The sequence below is a fragment of the Alligator sinensis genome, unplaced genomic scaffold (genome assembly GCF_000455745.1).
Source record: "Alligator sinensis unplaced genomic scaffold, ASM45574v1 scaffold1051_1, whole genome shotgun sequence".
Taxonomy (NCBI): domain Eukaryota; kingdom Metazoa; phylum Chordata; order Crocodylia; family Alligatoridae; genus Alligator; species Alligator sinensis.
In genome coordinates, this window is record NW_005842473.1 from 729,318 (window position 1) to 747,770 (window position 18,453).

The following is an 18,453-nucleotide window of genomic DNA, read 5'->3' on the forward strand; positions in this document are numbered from 1 at the left end:
CCGCATGCATCTGGTTAGCCTTTCTGAAAGAATAACAGTAGAAGGGTGCGACTGGACAGATCCTGGGGAAGCCCCTAGTGGCCACAATCCTGCCCTACTCCAGCTCCTTTGTGTACCCTCTCACAGCCTCACTTGCCATGTCCTGATGGAAACGTTCTGTTGGGGTGAGAGGCTGTCCTGGAGTGCTCTTATTGATGATGCCCTAACTTAAATTTAACCTGCTCAGTCCGATTCCCAGTCTGCTACCAAAACCTTTCCCGAGTCCTGCCAGCACTGGTCAGGCACCCCTTGTTTCCCCAGGAGACCTACCCATGCCTTACAGGCAGTATTCATGGCCGCTAGCCACGCTCGGGCCTCACAGGTATCACTCAGTCGCTGTTCTCGAGGGGCTTCCCACCCTTGTCTGTACACTCTGTACCTTGGGCACTACTCTTTGTCAGAGCCTCAGCCTTTCTGCCCGTGGCTTCTCTTCTCTCAGTGATGCCCTCAGCTGTGGCCCACGGTCAGAGTTTGACTCCTTGAATTCAGTCCCACTGCACCCCTGCCCTGTGCAGGGCTGAAGACCTACAGCAGAGGTTCCCAATCCCTGGGCCACAGCCCGGTATCAAGCCACGAAGGGTTGGCTGCCAATCTGCAGGAGGGTCAGCTGCTGGACTGGAAGTCCAGAAGTGACTGAGATACTGCAGATTGGAAACCAACCCTTTTTTCTACTGAGTATAACAGAGAGTTGGCTGGTGCACAGTACGCCGGTTACTTCCAGTCTGTGGTTTGCCAGTCCGCAGTCTAAAAAGGTTGGGAACCTCTGACATAGTGTCTCCTGGCACCTGCTCCATGGCCTCCAGACCACCTAGTCCTCTGGTTATATACATAAAACAAGACACAAGCAAACTGTTTACAGCTAAAATCAAACTGCTCTGGGTCACTATCCCCCAGCTCTTTATACTCCCCTCTTGGCTGTCTCCTTCTAGCCCTCTAGAGCAGTGTTTCTCAACCTTTTAAGTAGCAAGTACTCCCTAACTTCTGAAAATTTTAATAAGTACCCCAACACTCAATTTTCCAGGGGATTTTATATTTACAGACTAATGTGTCCTATATGTTGGAAGAAGTGCTGTGTATTTAAGGCCATGATAGGACAGATGTCTGACCTGGTGTCTGATCTGGCCTTGGCACTGCCTAGAGGGGATGAGTGGAAAGGAGGCTTCTTTCTCCCTGCCTTTTTACTTGCCAAGGATTTAGGTACAACTTTAAGTTAGAACAAGCTGATATTTAGTGTTAGGCCTTGTAGAAAATGACTTGTCTGAGGTGTTTATTTGTCCTCTCCTTCACTTAACTGTGAGCGAATGCGGGGTGTTTGGTGATTGTTATAAAGGGGAGTCGCTGTCAGACTAGTGCTTGTCACCATGGTATCTGAGTGCAGACTGAGGCTAGCATCATTTTAAAAACAAAGCTGATTGAAGTGTTTCAATTCCTTAAATTACACACAAGGAGTAAGCATGGCAATTTCTGAAAAAGGGAAAGGAACTTTTTGACTTAGAAAAGGGTGAGTGGCCAGGTGATAAAGCACCTCTGAGGAAAAAAGAGGAAACGCGGACACAGCCTCCTAGCATGACTTTCCGCAACCTCTCTGGGTCCTAGTTTCCTCATAAAATTTCAGTAACACTTCTTGGCTGCTATTGAGGAATGGTGGGGGTCTTATTTCATTGTTTGCAAAGCATTTTGAGTCACTAACTTTATAAGCTTTTACCATGTGCACAGTGATGTAAATTCGCAAAACCAATGGAGGTCTTGTCCACACTTCGGTGCATGTCATGGCTATCAGGTTCATGACAGTCTAAATGTTTAGAGTTCAAGGACTGTCAGGCTAAAAGGGATCACCTAGTATGACCACTCCACAGTACAGGGCATAGCATTTTAACCAATAATGAGTAATTGCTGACCCTGGTTGAGCTAGAACATTTTGTAAAAGAGGTATCTACTTCAGCACGCATCCTGTCAACTGTTAGGCTATCCTACTCACATAGGGCTATCCTGCCCACATGGGGAACTGCTTTTCTGAGTCCATTTCCTGCCCTTTCCCAAGGACACACTATCATTTCAACCCAGAACTCACAAGTACCACACAACAAAGCAATTCCCCTGAACAGAAAAGACTGAAATCCCAAAGAGCCTTGGCCTCAGTCAATGCTGGGCACACCTGTCCCTGAAATCTCCTACTGGATCCTGTGACAAACAAGTAAACTGTAGCATAACCGGAGGGGGCATAAGTGGGGCAACAGCCCCAGCCGCTGCCTTTATCAAGGCATACAGAAATAGCCGACACCACAGCAGCCGCTGGCTGCACCTTCGTGATCAGCACTGCAGCAGCCCAGTGCTGCCCCATGCACTGCAGCTACCCCAGGCACAGCCCTTCCTTCTTCCCTGACTGTTATACCCCATCACGTCCCAGTATCTCAGTGCTTCTTCAAATCTCTGAGTGATACTGGGAGATTCTCCATCCCCAAATAACTCTACCCCACAAAGAGCACACTTCACCAGTGAATACTGTGGGACCAGAGATGTTCATAGGAGGCCTGCAGGCCTATTTCTGCATCTGGCCAGTTGATCCCTCCCTTCTCATCTTCTGGGAAGCAGAGGTCAGGTCTTTCCCTTTGGCCTTTTTGTGGCAGTGATGGATTTCTTTTTTCTCTTCTGTCTGGCTTTTTGGCTAGGGCCAAGAATGCAGAATTGGAAAGCCTGGCCAGCTCCAGGCAAATAGAGGTGTTTATAGCTAAACATCACCTTTTAGTTGCTGGCAGTAACAGAAAAGCAATCAGTATTTCTCAAAATAACTGTTGTAACATTACGTTAAAGATACTTCTTTCTCCACAAAGTCTCATTGCTTGTGTTGTTCAGTCCTTCATGCCCTTTATTACAGAGATTATTGCTTTCTAATGTAGGTTCCTCAGAGCACCTACAAACCTCCAAAGGAAAAACGGCATCTAGAGGAAATCAAACGCCAAAACCGCCAAAAAGCAGAAGTAAGTGCAATGTGATCTAGTAGTCCTTCCTTCCTCCATCTACATGCTGTAAGACACATTGCAGTTATTATGGCTATAGGGTGCTGTCCAGGGCAATTTTGCTTCTGCAGCTGCTGACCCAGGTACCCTGCCCTGAAGCCATGAAGGTCCCTCTTTCTAATCAGTCTCTTCCCTCACCCAAACTCTGTCTTCTCTTTTCTGTTGTAAGCTCTCTGGGACAGAGTGTTTCGTCTCTAATACAAACACTACCTATAATATTAGGAATGTTGCTAACTTGAATGAAACCATGGCATAATGTGGCTGGTCAATACTGGCCTTTCACTGGTTGGAATCATTCACTTATTGTAACCTCAGCGCTCAATTTTGCCCAATGACTGAATCAACTTGGTGAAGGAACCCAGGGAATGGAGATGTCACAGAAGCTCCCACATGCTTCGTAGCTCACTAAAGACTCTCACCCTCTGCCCAGGCCTGGCTGCTGTGCTAAGGAGGTACTGAAGGGAAAGTGTTGTGATGATCCATTTGGAGGTACTCCACACTGCTTCTCCACTGCCCCTACCTTCGGAAGCTACTTCCCACTGCTCCTACCTTCCCCCTCACAAGGGTCAGAGCTATTTTCCTTACTTCTGTAGTCTATGTGGGTTTTCCTGCCACACATTTTTGCTTCTCCTGTCTCCATTAGAGGAAGAAGAGGTGCTGTTCCTCTAAGCCCTGGTTGCCTTCTTCAGCCACATGGCAGGGGAATCGGTACTAGGGTGATTTTCCTGGCTCTATGGAGGGAAACATCCCTCGGAGAAAAGCTGCTCCTTCATTCCCACTGCAAATATTTGATGCATTGCTAACAATTACAGCTTAGAAGCCACTGTTACAGTTTTGTGTGTGCTCCCTAAGACATAAATAGAGAGCATCCCCAAGTACTGGCTCATCTGCAGTACATGATGCTGCCCAGACCTGGGAACTTCTCCCCAGAGCAGGCTATGAGAGGAAGAATTTGGTGTGAATGTACCAACCAGCAGAACATGTGGTAGAAGGGTGGGCTTGTGGGGGAGGCCTGGGAAGTGCCCTCACACAAGCAAACACTTGGTTACATGCTTTGATCCTGATTTTGAAATAAATCCTAGTAAATAAGTTAGCTCCTATTAGATTTAAGGCAGATTGCTGTTGTCTGCTTCTTGGAAGAAATTAATTACATACCAACTCCCACTCTCTTCTCCCCAAACTGCAATCGCTGTATGCAGGTGTTATATAAAAGTTACATGATTGGACATTGTTTTATCTGTATGTTCCTACCTCCACTCTACCAGTGCCTTGCTCTAGCTTTTGCTGCCTGGTACAAGGCCATTCATCATTGTATTGGCCTCTCTGTGTCCTTGTGTAAGATGCATTTGGTTCTTTTCCCAAGCCATAGTACATGCTGAACTGCCTGTGTTGTTTCTTTAGGGCAAGCTTTCCCTTTGTCCTTCCTTTTGCTGCCCCATTTAATTACTGGACTCTTGGTGTTTCTTTAAGAGTCTTCACTTTCCAGTAACATTGCTTTATTTCTTACCCTTTTGTCATTTCTGCACTGTACAAAACGTGCCTCTGTATCTGCATGCCAACTTGTGTTCCAATCCCACTATATGGAGGGACTGGAAGGAGAAAGAAGCAAAGCACAGTATCAGTATTGTTAAAAATCCATGATAAGTGTAAAATCACTTAACTAGCAGCCACATTTCCTAGCAAAGCAGATGTGTGAATGCAAGCAACACAAAGCAAAGCCACAGCCAAAAGCGAAGCTGCAATAGCAGCAAATTTTGTCGCCTCTAAAATGGCATAAAAGGCATCCAAAGCATTCATAAAGGTCAGTTCCCAGACTGTTCACTAAATGAGCTGTAATTGTGGCTCCTGAAAAGAAAAATGCCTTCAGAAACGTTGCTTGTTCCTAAGTAGAGTTGCAAGTATAATAGCTGACATTGACAGTAACATGTGTCAGCAAGTGTAGAAAAGGGTGAAAGCATCAGAGGCTTCTTTCTGTACATTTTATGATAGTGCTGGTGCCACGCACCCAGCTACTGTCCAGCTTAACATCAGCACTCTGAAAGCCAATTCTTCCTAGACTGCAATTTACAAAGAAAATGGAATTGTCCAAAGACTAGCAAAATGGGGCACTTAGTAAAAGGAGGAACAACTCATTCATATGCCTCATGGAGCAGTCTAGACTCTAGACCTTTCTTCAGCCTCCACACTCCTCAAGGGCAGAAAATCATTTTGCTTGTCACGTGAACACAAATCTGGTAATTAGGTGTCACCGGTAATGATGAGGCTCTCCATTGAAGTTCTTCTGTGAGCTTTGCATGGGCAGACCCTTACACTGGAGCTCTCTCTGTACAGAGGTCCACAAAAGTGGAGTTAATTGAAGAATCGGGGGTTTAAAGCAAGTCTTTGACCAAGGGTGAAAATTCATGTAAATGGTAATTCCAGACTCCATCCAGTGAAAATAGAGTAATAGAATAATAGAAAATGAGGGTTGGAAGGGACCTCAGGAGGTCACATCTAGTCCAACCCCCTGCTCAAAGCAGGACCATCCCCAACTAGATCATTCCAGCCATGGCTTTGTTGAGTCGGGCCTTAAAAACCTCCAAGAATGGAGATTCCACCACCTCTCTAGATAACCCATTTTAGTGCTTCACCACCCTCCTAGTGAGAGAGTTTTTCCTAATATCCAGCCTAAACCTCCCTTGCTGCAACTTGAGACCATTGCTCCTTGTCCTGTCATCTGTCACCACTAATAACAGTCTAGCTCCATCCTCTTCGGAACCGCCCTTCAGGTAGTTAAAGGCTACTATCAACGCCCCCCTCCCCCTCACCCCCACCCCCTGAGTAAATAAACCCAGTTCCCTCAGCCTCATCTCAAAAGTCACGTCCCCCAGCCTCCTCACCATTTTTGTTGCTCTCTGGTGAACTCTCTCCAACTTGTCCACATCTTTTATATAGTGGGGAGCCTAAAACTGGACACGCTACTCCAGATGTGGCCTTACCAGTGCAGAATAGAGGGGAATAATTACTTCCCTCAATCTGCTGGCAATGCTTCTACTAATGCAGTCCAGTATGCCGTTAGCCTTCTTGGCAACAAGGACACCCTGCTGACTCTTATCCAGCTTATTGTCCACTGTAACCCTCATGCCCTCTTTTGGACGGCTGCAGCTTAGCCAGTCAGTCCCCAGGCTGTAGCAGTGCATGGGATTCTTCTGTCCTGTGTGCAAGACTTCATACTTGTCCTAGTTGAACCTCATGAGATTTCTTTTGACACAAGCCTCCAATTTATCTAGGTCATCCTGAATCCTAGCCCTACCCTCTAGTGCATCTACTATTCCCCTCCAACTTAGTGTCATCCATGAACTTGCTGAGGGTGCAGTCCATCTCATCTTCCAGATCCTTAATGAAGATATTGAGCAAAACTGGCCCCAGGACCAACCCTGGGGGCACTCCAGTTGATATCAGCTGCCAGCTAGACATTGAGCCATTGATAACTACCTGTTGAGCCTGACAATCCAGCCAGCTTTCTATCCACCTTAAAGTCCATTCATCCAACTCGTACTTCCTCAGCTTGCTTGCAAGATTGTTGTGGGAGACTATATCAAAAGCCTTGCTAAAGTCAAGGTGTATTATGTCCACTGCTTTTACCACATCCCGTTATCTCATCCTAGAAAGCAATCAGGTTGGTCAAGCATAACTTGCCCTTGGTGATTCCACGCTGACTGTTCCTAATCACCCTCTCCAAGTGCTTAGAAATGGATTCTTTGAGGACCTGCTCCATGAATTTTCCAGGGACTGAGGTGAAGCTGACTGGTCTGTAGTTCTCTGATGCACCAGCCCATGTAAATGTGAAGTCCGTTAATGCACAGAAAAAAATAGAGGTTCTTAAATTCCACAATGAAGATTTAAAATGGTCTTTTTAAAATACGTTTGTTTGTTTGTTTTTCAGCATCTGGTGCTGGAAGCCAATGTTAACAAGTTCAAGTGTGCATTCTCCAAGCTTGATAAAAGAGAGGTAGGTTAAAAACATTTGTAAATAAAAATCAATAAAATCTATAAAATCCCTTCTGAGCACCAAGAAGATTCTCATTGTTCTTTGGGTTGAAATGATGCTACTATCACTTTATTTAAACCTTGAGAATGGAGTTTACCTAACACAGAGATCCTGGAGTACTTCAGTGCTCTCTCCCACCCTGAAACTCCCAGCCTGCTTTTAATTCTACTCCAGCAGCTTTTCTGGCCATTCTAGCTGCTCTCCCTTCACCCATTAAGGGACTTTTCCATTCTTTTGAAAGGCCACAGCTGAGTAGAAGCAGCCGCAGAATTCTTGGTTTGATTATATGATTCCTAATTTAGAGGTATACATCATGCCCTTGATCATTGTAGTATCACATCTACATACCATTTATACTGTACTCATCACTATGGTTTCCAAACACTTTCAACTGAGCCTCTGTAGCTAATAGCATAGAATGCAATTCCCTGTCATCAGAATTCCACATATAGCAAATAATTTCAGGAGATTTCCTTTTACATCCTTCATTGTTTCCACAAACATTTGCATTCAAGTTAAGAACAGGCTGTGTTTATGGTATTTAGGTAGCATTCCAGAGTCCACATTTCTTTACCAAACTTGCTTTTTTATTTAATCATTTTAGCCATTTCAATACATTTCCTGGTAATTAAGTAACCTTTGCAATACCTTTTCTCAAGACCTTATTCTGCAATTATTAAGTATGCAGAAGTCTCAGAGTTTGGGGTGCATAACAGATTTCAAGGATGCACTGTTTGCAGGAGCTTGTCCCAGGTGATAACATTGCTATTCTAAAGGGAGTAATATTTCAGATACAATTTGTGGTATCTTTAATAAAGACATTTTTTCTTAGTATTTGAAATTGATATTTCTGAAGCAAAAGAAAATAAATGTTGGATGACTTGCAGAATGCATCTGAGGTTAAGAATAAACCAGAATTCCAGGCTCAAAAGATCCAAGGCAAGGTAAGTAACATTTCAAAATGATAAATGTTATGATTGAATACTGTAGCTTGAAAATCATAGGGGCAGAATTAGTAGTAGCGCAAAAAGGCACAATTCTAATGCCATCAATAGTCCTACCTTAGGTGGTCTGAAAACAGGATAGCATTAAAGGGACTCAAAAGGGACTTAAAACCTTCACTTCTATGTCATTAGTTCAAATCCAGATCCATCAGAGAGCTATAACCATTTTAACAGCTTACTTACATAAGATGGACAAATGTGATTGTCTGTCTAGCTTCCCTTAAACATGCACTGAAGTCATAAAATCCATCATACTCATAGCCTTTGTTTTAGAAGTTTTGTAAAGAATTAAGACCCAGTTCCCTCCTCACTCTGAAGAGAAAAAAGCACCTACGGAAACATTTACAATATACACATTTTTACAAACACACACATTTACACAAACATTTACAACATACAAACACAAAACCTACAGTAATTTTCTGCCTGAGAAGGACAGAAAATTTCTGTCTGAGGAGTGTGACATATAATCTAAAACATTTAAATGTATCAGTGTGCATATTGTTACTTAAACTGTCTGCTTACATTCCATAAACTAAAAATATGAATTTAGTGTCCTATTAAAGTGGTCAGGAACACTTTTAATTTTTTTCAGGTATCTTTTTCCAGTAGCTCAGTCACATTTATCTCATCTAAACACATTTGCCTTGAAGGTTAGTTGCATGATTTTCATGGGACTACTATTACTTTTATAGATGAGATAAGGTTAGTGTTTACAAGTATTAAATATAGTCTAAACTCTCCTCACCCTCCTTCCTGCTAGTCCTTTGTTTCCCAAAACATAATTGAGAAGATCTAGGAAGACTGTCTCTCCAACATGCTAGTAAGCAGGTCACAAACCCCTTCTCAAAGAAAATCAAATTATATAAATTTTAAGCAGATTAAGGTCAGTTTACAGTTTTCCTACATTCATTTACCTTTGAGTTAGAACAGCCATTGTACAATAAGCACATTTTCTCATTTCAGTCAGGCACCTTTATGATGTGCAGCCAAAAATTATTTACCACTGCTGTTATAAAATCTTTATTCTTTTTTCCCCATGCTGGCTGAGAGACAGTAAGTGCCTCATTACTTTGACTCAGCCTGCATAGTGCTCATATGAGGTCTTGCTCCCTACATATTTATTGTTCTGGATAAGAAATAGCATGTTCATTAGGGAAAAATATTGAATTATTTTTTCCACAGGCATTAGCATGGTTTGCATGTTGTCATATTGCTTCCATTTTTCCTTGGTTGAAAAGGAGGAAGGAATCATATGACCAAAAAGAATAAAGTGAAATTCAGACAGCACCGATAACAGATAGCGCTGGTAACATAAAACACTGAAGATTCCATTCAGATTCTTTCTTTGTACTTTTTGTCACGTATCTTGTGGGTCCTGGCAGTTCAACTGCATTTCATTTAACCATATTTCTTTTTAATAAAATAAAATGGAGAATTTCCAATTGAAAATTAGCCCCATAATCAATTTCAATTAGGGATCTTGGCCACTTTTCTATACAATTATAAAACATGAAAGGAGAATGAACAAGCAATTTCCTAAAGCATCAAAGTATCCACATATTTCAGGGAAAAGTTTCAGTTTAGAGCCAGTACAATATAAAAAAAAGATAGAGGGGAGCATATACACGATGCAGACACATAGAGAAAGGACAGGAAATGGACCAAAAAAAGGGAAAAAAAAGAAAAGAGTGAGAGCACAAGATGCTGAAAAAACTGAAGGCAGTGAGATGAAGGTAAAAAAGAGAGAGGATGTTTAATGTTGTGTCCTCTTCCACACTTTGGGAGTGCTCACTTATTGCATTAGGAAGCAGGTTGGCAAATACATTTCATAGGTGTGCTTGTCTAGTTTCCCCCCTTATGTAGAAAAATTATACTATTCACCTCCACTTACTGAATTTCCAAACTACATGGGCAATTGTTACTAACTTCACTTAATTCAGTACTGTTGCCTGTATTTTATGTTATTCCAATTATATTTGGGCCCGTTTGTGTGTAGCTGTAAAGCTGATAGATCTGGCTTTCTGAAGACTCCACTTATGTCAAAGCTATCCCTGGCTGGCATAGTGCCTGCTCCACTGCCTCTCTCAGTACCAGGAGTTATCTGGTAATCACTCCTCTGGCAATACCTGCTCTGAAGAGGGATGGTGAAGCAGCCACAGGATCTAGTCTCAGCTGTCCAGTATCTTTGTCTGTGACGCTGAAAGTCAATGACATTTGTACTTCCTTTTATCCATATAGAATTACCATTTTGTAGAAGCATATTAAGATTCAGTCAATTAATAGTTGCAAATAATTTTTGAGATCCTCTAATGAAAGGTACTGCATATGACTGACTTGGATATTGGTCTGAGGTTCCTTCCTTTCAGTTCATCCAGAGGTGGGCACACAAAATGTTTTGTGTTACAAGTGGGTTGTATATTTTTTCCAAATCAACTCCTAATACAGTGTTTCCATATATAGGAATAAGTGAATTATTAAAAAAATAAAAGGAAGTGAATACATTATATAGGATAGGACATGGTTCAAGAGTGATTACAAACTTATAATCTACTTGAGGGACCTTACTAATATCTTAAGCAGCTCGACTGGTTTATGAACAGCATGCAATTTCATTGTGAATGTCAGATTACTGCTTGGAGCAAAATGTATTCCTTGTCTTGAAAGTGATCAAAAGTGATTGAATTACAGAGAACTGATTTATATAGCCTCTTGAAATGGTGCTATATGCTATTTTATGATTTACATGGCTAACTATAATATATAAACTCATTTTCCTGACAGATTGACAATGTACCTATTAAATTAAATGCAGCAGCGATCTTAAGAGAGGGTGCCCTCTACCAGCGGAAAATGGAACAAGAGCTGAACAGGTACTTACTGTAAATAATATTTTCAGGTCCATTTTATACATCCTTGATATAAAAGGATTGTATTGTAAAGATTACAATACAAGAGGTTAAGTAAAGTCCAATTAAGCTAATATGGTGCATTTTGTATAAAGCTTTATGAAAATGTTCTAACAACATGCATGATTAATAATGAGCAGATTGAAATAAAATTTAAAGTCTACACTGAATTGTCAAGGAATTATTTCATTTTATTGTAAATGTAGTACACTGTGTCTATCTTCTAATTCCAGCTAGTGCCCACTTGTAAATTCCTGTTTTATAAATACAAATACCTTTTTCTGGGTAAATAATTGCACAGATACATATCCAGACATGCATAACAGATGCATACTTATAAAGAGAATATATATGCATGACCATTCAAGAAAAAACATTAAGTCAAATTCATCTCCATTTCCATCAGTACAATTACATCTGACCTCACTGTGGTCTACTGCACTTAGAATTTCCTAGTCAAACTTTTATTTATATATATTTATATACACACACACACACACACACACTTATTTCCATTATAATAAAAGATTCTGGGTATGCATTATTTATAAGCCTTTGTTTCAACTGACCCATTAGTTGTTGGGGTAATGGAGGAGAGAGTGACTACTGAATAGACAATGCAAGTTGTGTTCTTTCACTAGAAGTGTAGAAATTAACACTAGTAATTTCAAAAGAGTTAAAAGCTATAAAATGTTACGTTATTATTCCAAATCATCCACCCAGATTAGCAGGCTGATCACTAAACATTAGTAACCTCTTAAGAAGCATCTGACCTCCAAAAAGGTTCTAGGGGTAAACATGCTGAATATAAGGTTTAAACTCATACTTGTCAAATAACCCTCATTTTGAAGGATGTCACTCATTTTAGTCCAAAGTTCACCTATGTTCCATATAAATCTAGCAGCCCATCCTTATTACAGTTGAGTATAATGAAATCTGGGCCACTGAGTGAGTTCTGTCTGCTAAGGGGCCAGTCCCTCAACATTAAGAGTCCTGCTTCAATAATGTGCTTGGTGTCATTCATTTTTTATATTTGTCACACATTCTGTTCCCATTTGCTGCTAGTCTCTAGCCTGCTGTCATTCCTTGTAGCTCCACTGACTTCAGTGGAGCTACATTGATAGACACAAGCTGAGGAACTGACCTTTGGGCCCTAGCAGATTGAAAAGTATGAGTCTCAGGAATTTATTCTGAGTTTATTTGTCACTCATTGGATGCGTCTACATGAGACATTTACTGCAGTTGCCTAATTAGCTCCACAGTAAACGTCTTGCATCTATACATGCAGTGCTACTAGGTCACAGAAAACTAATAAACTCTGCAGCAGGGTAGTATTTGTAAATACAAGTACTATCCTACTATGGAGTTATTTACTTTGCAAATACCTACCTGGGAGCAAATTGTGCTTGATCAACCCAGCCAGCAGGGGACCATACTCCTGCCTACAGCCTAGCCACGTGACTCTGCAGCTGCAGGAGCCTTGTGGCACAGCCAGCTCCTCCATCACCCAACGCAACCACCTCCTGCCTGGGCCTAACCCCGTCCCCACTCCTGTGCCCTCTTCCAGCCTGGGGCTGCCCCCCAGACACCAGGGCCACACTACCACCACCAGCCAGATCACAGGGCTGACCCTGGGCCCTCTGCTAGTCCAGGGCTGGCACCTAGGCAGCTGCAGTCAGAGTCTGGAGCTTCCCCTGGCTGCTGCAGGGGAGCAGAGCAGGGCAGGAGCAGCCCTGGCCTAAACTTCCCCTCCCTGGCTCAATTTGCTGCTGTCCTGGGCACACATATAGATGCTGTGCCTGGGAGTGGTTTGCTGCAGTGCAATTTGCCCCATAGTTTATTCAGTCACATTAATTGCACGTGTAGATGCACTGTTGTGTTTCCCCATCATGAGTAGATGCTATATGAATCCAAAGGTTTTTTTGCAGCATACAAAATGAAGTTCTCATCCTGGCACCCCCTCATAGTCAGAGCCTGGAGCTGGTGCCCTGCTCTTCCCCCTCCCCAATTTTACTACTGTGCTCCTTGTGTGCAAATGGTTAGCAGCACACAATGCGCCCTCCCATTTGAGAGCAGTAACAAGTTGCAGCTCAGCATGCACTGGCGCCCTTTTCCAAGGCTCCAAGCCAGTCTTCCTTTCACAGCAGGATTGCTATGGTGTCTTTGGGCATGTGTAGACGAAACAGGGGTCCTAAATTGAAATGGTGGGTTTTAAAAAACACTGCTTCAATTTAGGGCTGATTAAACCCCCGTGTTGTGCACACACCTCACTGACTTACCTGCCTCTCCAGTGGGGAGGGGAAGTTGAGCTTCTGGCAGGCGGAGCGGTCCCTGGATTGCGCGGGGTGAGGGTTGGGGGGGAGGCTGGTGCTTCCCTCTACAGCAGTGCCCACCCCGCCCCAGCAGCATGTACCCGCAGGTACCCAGCTCGGGCAGTCCTAGAGGGCACCGCAGCTGCAGAGGGAAGCACCGGGCCCCCACACAGCTCAGGCAGACAGGCTCGGGGGGAGGGGGATCAGACTCACCGCTTTTCTTGAAGGAGTTTTTGTTTGCCATGCCCCAAGTTGTTTAAGGCGCATTATGCCGCTGAATTTCCTACAGCAGCTGGATTTGATGCACAATACACCACCAAGGCATGCAAACACTGGCACCATTAAAGCAGTGCAAAAGCATTTAGCCTGCTTTAAAGTGTCATGCACACACACCTCTCATTTTTCCTACACACAGCCTTTGCTCTTGGTTTGGCTCTGCTTTCTTTTCTCAGTCCAGCATAAACAATAAGGACAAGGTCTTGCCCAATAGCTTGAAGACCTCATTGTCTCAGTGCAGTGATGTTATAGTTGGTCTTAACTGCCGTAATGCAGAATGACAGAATTAATAGAAAAAACCTCTCCCAACAGGCAAAGTTTCATATCAGTGCTCTTTTAAACTACCATCCAATTCAAAGAAAAGTGCTCAAGAGGTTGTAGAAAGACACCATTGCAATTATTCAGGTTTGTAAGCAAATGAAGTGCCTGCCTTGCTCTGAACCAAACATCCCTGTATACATACACGGGGCCTGATTTTCCTCATGCTTATCTATGATGAAAAACAAAAATAACTCCTGAAGCCCCACTAGCATAGGCAGGTCTAAGCCCAATAAGAGAACTAAGTCCATTGTGCATAGATAAAATTTATCCTCTTCTTGGGATTGAGTGTTATTGGTAGCTCCAGTGCCACATATGCATACGTGAGCACACTGTCTTCTACCCTTGATATTCCTACTCTCTCTTTGCAGAGCCACCTGTGTCCCAGCCTCTTGTTCTTCCTGCATTTTGGAAGATGCTCCTACACTTCTGGCTGGAGTTAACATGCATTTGTTCAGTGATTCAGCAATAATGGCCTTGATTCTTCAGGCAAAGATCAACACCTAACCTCAGAACCAGCAATAAGTGTTCTGCAGATCAGGACAGGGCCCAAAAGACTTCCCCTCAGTACAGACTCCTGTTTTTTTCCTATTGACAGAATTGAAAGTTTGCTGCGAGGGGCCCGTGACCCATCTGAATTCTTGGAGTGGCAAAAGCAGATGCGCGAAAAAGATTTGGAACAACAGCTGGCTGAGATTGAGTGTAGAAGGCTTCAAGGGAAACTGAGTCATGAGGAGGCAGTTCTTGCACGCCAGAATGTAATTCAGGAAAACAAAAAGAAGGCTGACCTAATGAGAGAAGAGGTAATGGAGGTTATAGAATGGCTTAGACATGGGTTTCCTATTGATACGGAGGCTATTATGATAACAAGATACAGAATATAAATCAAAACTGGGCATGTCTACATGAGATGCTACTGTGCACTGGTTACTGCGCATTTATTTAGTACTTGTATTAGCAAGTACTAAATAAATGTGCAGTAACTGGAGTTACAGTGCAGTAGTGCTGGCGAATATCTTCAGGTGATGCTACTGTGCAGTAGCCTAATAATACTGTGCAGTAGCATATTAGCATTCTGTGCTGTGACATGCTACTGCACAGTATTTTTAGGCTACTCTGCAGTCAGCATCTCGTGTAGACATGCCCACTTTTTATTACTTTAACAGCAAATTGCAGCTAATGCAAGAATCTCATGCCTTAAATCACATCAACAGAACTTGTAGTATATTTGAAATAAATGTTTTAAGGTAACGGTGACTGGCCTTCTGGTCTTGGGACCAGATAAGTAGCATGGGGCCACTCTAAAGGTCAGATCCCATCTGAGGTTGGCATGTGAAGTTGGTCCATGGGTACAGTCCAGTGTGCTAGCCTGACCCTGCATGCCTGGATCCAGCTGCACACTGGTAAGTTCTGGTACACAGGGCCACATTATCCAGACCATGATGCTCCGCACAGGTCTGGCATCAGGAGAGCAGCATTTAAACCTGCCACCCTCCTGCCACCTCCTGGACCCTTGGGGAGCCCCACAGTCTCTGTGAGTTGGATCTGGCTCACAATTGGGAGTTGTGCACCATTGGTTTAAGGTAACTAAGAAGTGCAGATACTTAGATATTAGCTGCATTTGCTTTGAGTAGAATCATTAGGTGGGTAACTGCATTACTGTGTTAGAATGGAATCAAGGCAGATTAATCTGAAAAGGTCTACCTTGCTCATCTTATTTGCTTTCTGGGTTATGTGGAGCCTCTTCACTGGGGAAGCCCAATGACAGAACATGCATTAGACAAAGAGCTATTTCAAGAAATAAATACATTTCCAAGTGCACAGTTTTTTAGGGTAATTCCTCTCTTCTCCCAAACACACATAACTAAGAAATGAGAGCTGCATTACAGCAATGCAGTGCAGGCTCATGAAAGGCTCAGCTAAAACCAGGGTTGTGTCAGGCTGTACTGTTCTCAGTACAGCAGGACCAGTGCACAGGGCAGCTCCTTATCTGCTCTTAAAAAAAATTGGGAGAAAGCCCAGGGACATGGTGAAAAGGAACATCCTGTCCTTAGTGCTTTCTCTCTGGCCTTCTGAACAGTCTGTTTCTTGTGCCCCTGGCTATTGAGGTTGCTCTAGCCCTGGAGCTCCATCAAACCTTACAAGCTGCTGTAACAGAGGCAGAAGCAGGACCGCTGGGATTTCTCTTCTGTCCCACCCCAACATACCTGTTACTTGTGGAGGTGAACATCTGGCAAATCCAATATCCTTCCACCGTTTAAATGGTTTGAAGCATAAAAACTGTCAGAAGTTTTACTGACTTGTTATTTGCTTGGGGTTTAGATAGGGGAACTGATGTGCCAGTATGCAGAGAGACGTCTTCAGGAACAGAAGGAAATGAGGGAGTTGGTGGAACAAGTGGTAGAAGGACACAAGAACGCGAAGCAAGCAAAAATGAAGCTCCAGAAATACAAACGGCAAATAGGTATTCATATTGCAAAAATGATAGCAGACCATGCTGCTCTTGATTTCTTCTCAATTTCAACACATGATTCAGAGTTTTGTTAGAAAGGAGAGGAGAAAAATTCTAGAATACATATCCCTACACTCCATTATAAGCTGTATAGTATAGTATACATTACAGGCAGTCCTCAGACTTAAGACACAATTGGTTCCTGAAAACTGTGTCTTAAGTCAAAACATTGCAACTTGGAACCAATTTTCTCATAAGAAACAATGTTATAAATGGGAGATAGGGTATTGGGCCTTGGTTCAGGAACCAATTTTCACCAAAAATACCCCAGAATTTTATATTCGATCAATTATAGATGAGTAATATAGCTACATTAATGTATTTATATTGTAAATAGCAATCATATTGATTTGGAAGGACTTCTTTGAGGTGACCTTGCTGGACTTTTTGAAAGGCTCTTGGCTGGACTTTTTGAAGGATTCTTGGCTGGAGTCTTCTCAGGAGTCTTGCCTGCAGGTTTTTCTGGAGTCTTGTCTGCTTTCTTAAAGAAAGTGTCCAAGGAAGTTTGGACAGATGTTCTCCAGGGAGATGAGTGACTCAGCGAACTTGTTTGCTGGCATGGCATTGCATCGGATCAAGTGTTGTAAGTCGAAACTGGCATTGTAAAGTTGAAACAGGGTGTCAATTTATAAATGTTGTAAGTGCGAAACGTTGTAACTTGAAATGTTGTAAGTTGAGGACTACCTGTATACAAGTAAGCAGCTCCAAGAGCTGCTCTAATTAAAGCACCCTTAGCATCTTATGTATCGGTGTCCCCACACTTCAAAATGGTGGCAGGAGCACTTTATCTAAAGCTCGTGAACACCATTTTGAAGCGCAGAGATGCTGATACGTGAGATGCAGAGTTCAGTTGGCTGGGGTGTGCTAATTAGCCTCTTCCAGCAAACTCAATTAATCAAATCTGCTCCAACGCACTGTAATTACAGCACGTTGGAGCAGCCTCCCAGTTTGTGTATAGGCACCCACGAATGCTGGGCAGGAGGCTGGTCCATCCTTCTACACAGGGACTTGCATGGTGCTTACATTATTGCAAGGCTGTAATAACACTCAGTGATGGAATAGACAGCCTCTAGCATTGAGAGCTGAGGAGTGCAGAAGATAAGCTCTCACTAGAAAAAAAATTCTCCTCTGTTTCGATAGCTCTGCATATTTATCCTTAAGAATTTTCATTATTTTGCTTTCTAGGAGATTACTCACAATACAGTCTCTAGAGTATATGCAGCTTGGAAGGCTAGCAATATTTGCTTCTGTATAGGAGCTATATATCTAGATATTAAATAGTATGCATTTCCCTGCTTTTTGGTCTTTTCAATCTAAATTAGAAAATAAATTACTAAATGCTAATTTAATATGTCAACCGTAAACATAAACTACTGTATATTTGAGTTGTGAGCTTTATAAGTTTCATAGAATCACAGATATTAGAGTCAGAAAATACTGGTAATTATTTGTTTTTTTTTTAAATCATTTCTCCCACCAATAAAGGATTGTTCCCTGAAGTATATTCAGATTGGTATTATTATTGTCATTACTGATGTGAGTGAAAGACACTCAAAGGACACTTCCTACAGCAACTAACTAACATAGGTTAGTTGATTCTTTTAGTTCAGGAAGTGTCCGAAGAGAGCCGGGAACTTCTTCGGCAAGCTTTGGAAGAAGCAGAGGAGAAGCTTAGAAAAAGATATGAATTGATTCAACAGATCCGAGCCATTGAATCTTTACCGCTCTTTAGGAACAAGTTTGTTGACTTAACCCAGGTAAGATCAGAGAGTAAAATAACCACCTTACGGTCAAGTGTTTATTGTATATGTTTCACACATGCATGTTAATGACCATATTTACTTGAATCCAAGATGAGGTTTCTTTCCCCATTCAACATGGGGAGTGGGGAGAGAGAGGGAGAAAGCCTCATCTTTAATTTGAGTACCAGCCCCAGGCAGACAGCAGCTATGGCTCTGGCCTTGATCCAGCCCTGGGGCTGGAGCCAGAGCTACTGCTGCCACTGCTGCCTGGCCAGGGCTGGGGCTGGAGCTCCT

General features: G+C 42.7%; 1 protein-coding gene across 3 annotated transcripts in view; it reads left to right on the forward strand.

The window, feature by feature from the left end:
• Positions 1-18,453, forward strand: part of CFAP99 (cilia and flagella associated protein 99) — a 110,206-nt gene that overhangs the window by 51,904 nt on the left and 39,849 nt on the right. For 2 of the 3 annotated variants that reach the window (XM_025212588.1, XM_014523300.2), the window contains exons 6-12: positions 2,937-3,017; positions 6,982-7,047; positions 7,974-8,030; positions 10,875-10,963; positions 14,504-14,708; positions 16,228-16,369; positions 18,023-18,174. In XM_025212588.1, coding sequence (XP_025068373.1) covers positions 2,937-3,017; positions 6,982-7,047; positions 7,974-8,030; positions 10,875-10,963; positions 14,504-14,708; positions 16,228-16,369; positions 18,023-18,174 — 792 coding nt within the window. The remainder of the gene's footprint in view (positions 1-2,936; positions 3,018-6,981; positions 7,048-7,973; positions 8,031-10,874; positions 10,964-14,503; positions 14,709-16,227; positions 16,370-18,022; positions 18,175-18,453) is intronic. The other variant, XM_025212587.1, reaches the window with a different exon arrangement.